The sequence below is a fragment of the Bison bison genome, unplaced genomic scaffold (assembly GCF_000754665.1).
Source record: "Bison bison bison isolate TAMUID 2011002044 unplaced genomic scaffold, Bison_UMD1.0 scf7180017845440, whole genome shotgun sequence".
Taxonomy (NCBI): domain Eukaryota; kingdom Metazoa; phylum Chordata; class Mammalia; order Artiodactyla; family Bovidae; genus Bison; species Bison bison.
The window spans coordinates 8,674-11,127 of NW_011476013.1; the positions used below are offsets into that span (position 1 = coordinate 8,674).

Genomic DNA, 2,454 nt, shown 5'->3' on the forward strand with positions numbered 1-2,454 from the left:
AAGAATACTGGAGTGGGTTGCCATGCCCTCCTCTGGGGGATCTTCCCGACTCAGAGATCAAACCCGTATCTCTTATGTCTCCTGCATTGGCAGGCGGGTTCTTTACCATTAGCACCACTTTGGAAGCCCCAGTTGGAAGGCAAATGCGAAAAATATATATATTCATTTTAAGATGCTACCTACTTCTTTCATTTTTAAATTGAAGTATCATTTATATATCATACAATTTACCCATTTTAAAGTATACAGTTTTGTGAGTTTTAATAAAAGTATACTATTGGACAACCATCACTACTGCCCAGTTTTAGAACATTTCCAATACTCCCAAAAGTTTTCTTGTACCCGCCTGCAGTCAACTCCATTCCCACCTCCAGCCCCAGGTGATCACTGATCTCTTTCTCTATAGTTTGGCCGATTATGCACATTTAATATAAATGAAATCATACAATATGTGAATTCTGTGTCTCGTTACCTCTGCAAAGGTGCGTTCCACATCTTTCATCAACTGGTCACGGCTGTAGTCATAGTCCCCTGCCCCAGTCACCTCATAATCCCCTCTCCAATAGTCCCCGTAGTCCTCATAATCTGTTTTAAAAAGAAGAAAATGAGAACATCTGGAAAGAAAGAGATAAAGCACAGTATACATAGACTAGCCTTCCTGGGAGGTTTAAAAAAATCCAAAAACCTGTCACATTTTTATTGGCCTTCAACTCAAAGGGATACAAATGAATAACACTAGCTAATGTGTCTGAAATTTAATTCATTATCTCATCTAATGAGCACAAAAACTCTACAAGATGGTCAGTATTACAGTCCCCGTGGTGCTGGGTAACAGCTGGCTCTTGGCTGATCAAAGGATTTGTCCAAGGTCACACAACTGGTGAGGGTGAGAGGCAGACTCCTAGTCTCCTAACCCCAGGTCTCTACTCTCTCCATAGGTCAGTTAGCATCTTTAGCTTTAAAACACGTGATTGGGTCTTTAAATTCTCATTTTGTTTAGGGCCTTATATTTTCAACTGTAACCCAACCCATCTTGGACACGGCCACAGTGGACCTGTGATTGTTGGCAAATTCTAACATACACAGCCCATCTCTGTGCTTCATGCAGTGTCTTGTTGCCAAGAAACACGAGCTTGGGTCAGGATAACCGCTAATAAACTTTGTAAATGTATTTTAGTCGTTTTAATGTTTACATGCTCATTGGCGATGAATGATCAGGAAGATGAGGAGAGAAGTAAATATTTGGATGGAAGGATGTGACGATGGGTTCCAGTCTCTAGTGCACCTCTGGCCTGAGAACATGAGTTTAAGCGGCAGTGGAACACAGAAAGACAGATGAAAACTGCTTTCCCTTCCTCAACCCCAGGAGGCAGTAAACGACCAAAACAGAAATTTCCTCACAACGCCACGCTTGAGCTCATCTTTCAGGCAGGAGGATAACTTGAGAGATACGGAAATTCCTCCGCATGTTAAGATTTTGATGACCACAGTTCCCAGCCTAAAGTACTCTGATTTGTTTCTTTCTGGGACACCACTCTGAGATAATCACACAAATGACCTTCGAGAATGAACTGTGGCCACATGGGAGTTTAAAGGAGAGACGGTATCTCTGTTTCTCATCCTTTCTGGTAAATAGACTCTGTCCATCCGCAGACTACCTTAGGAACCCTCAGGAGCCTGAGCCCTTCCCAGACTACTGATTTGTTTGAGGCCTGGTAACTTAGTCTTGCTCTCAAGCCCTTTAAACTGTAGAATGTCAATTCACCTTTCCTTATTCCCTAGTGGTCTCCTCTTGGAGACATGTAACCTGAATTGTTCAGCAGGTGATTAATTTAGGGATACCCCTTATATCAAAGGGCAGGCTTGGTAATTCATGAGAAATAGCCCCACAGCCCTATAGGGAGCTTCAGAACCGCCACAGCCCAGCAAACTTACTGTTGGCTCTTGCCATCTCATTTTCTAGGACCACATACTCTTCATACAATGGCCTTAGTTGCTTGCCAACTTCAGCCCTCCAGCCTTCCCAAGCCCAGAGCCTCCGATTGTAGTCTCTGCTGTTTTCCATTATGTCATCTAAACCTATTATCACAAAGCACCCAAAGGGAAAAAAAATTTTTTTTTAGAATTTTTAGAAATTTTCATTTGTAAAGAATTGAAAGGCTGGCAAATATCAAGGTCATAAAGTTGTTCAATGAAATCTCATGATTCATTCATGTCCGCACCCTTATTTTTTTTTAATTTATTTATTTTAATTGGAGGCTAACTACTTTACAATATTGTAGTGGTTTTGCCATACGTTGACATGAATCCACCATGAGTGTACATGTGTTCCCCATCCTGAACCCCCCTCCCATCTCCCTCCCCATCCCATCCCTCTGGGTCATCCCAGTGCACCAGCCCTGAGCATCCTGTATCATGCATCAAACCTGGACTGGTGGTTCATTTCACGTGTGA

General features: G+C 42.3%; 1 protein-coding gene across 1 annotated transcript in view; it reads right to left on the reverse strand.

Moving 5' to 3' along the window:
• Nucleotides 1-2,454, reverse strand: part of ACE2 (angiotensin I converting enzyme 2) — a gene marked incomplete at its 3' end in the record, with an annotated part of 27,714 nt that overhangs the window by 8,203 nt on the left and 17,057 nt on the right. Inside the window, exons 4-5 of the mRNA XM_010834699.1 lie at nucleotides 1,936-2,079; nucleotides 473-585 (exon numbers count right to left, since the gene is read on the reverse strand). Coding sequence (XP_010833001.1) covers nucleotides 473-585; nucleotides 1,936-2,079 — 257 coding nt within the window. The remainder of the gene's footprint in view (nucleotides 1-472; nucleotides 586-1,935; nucleotides 2,080-2,454) is intronic.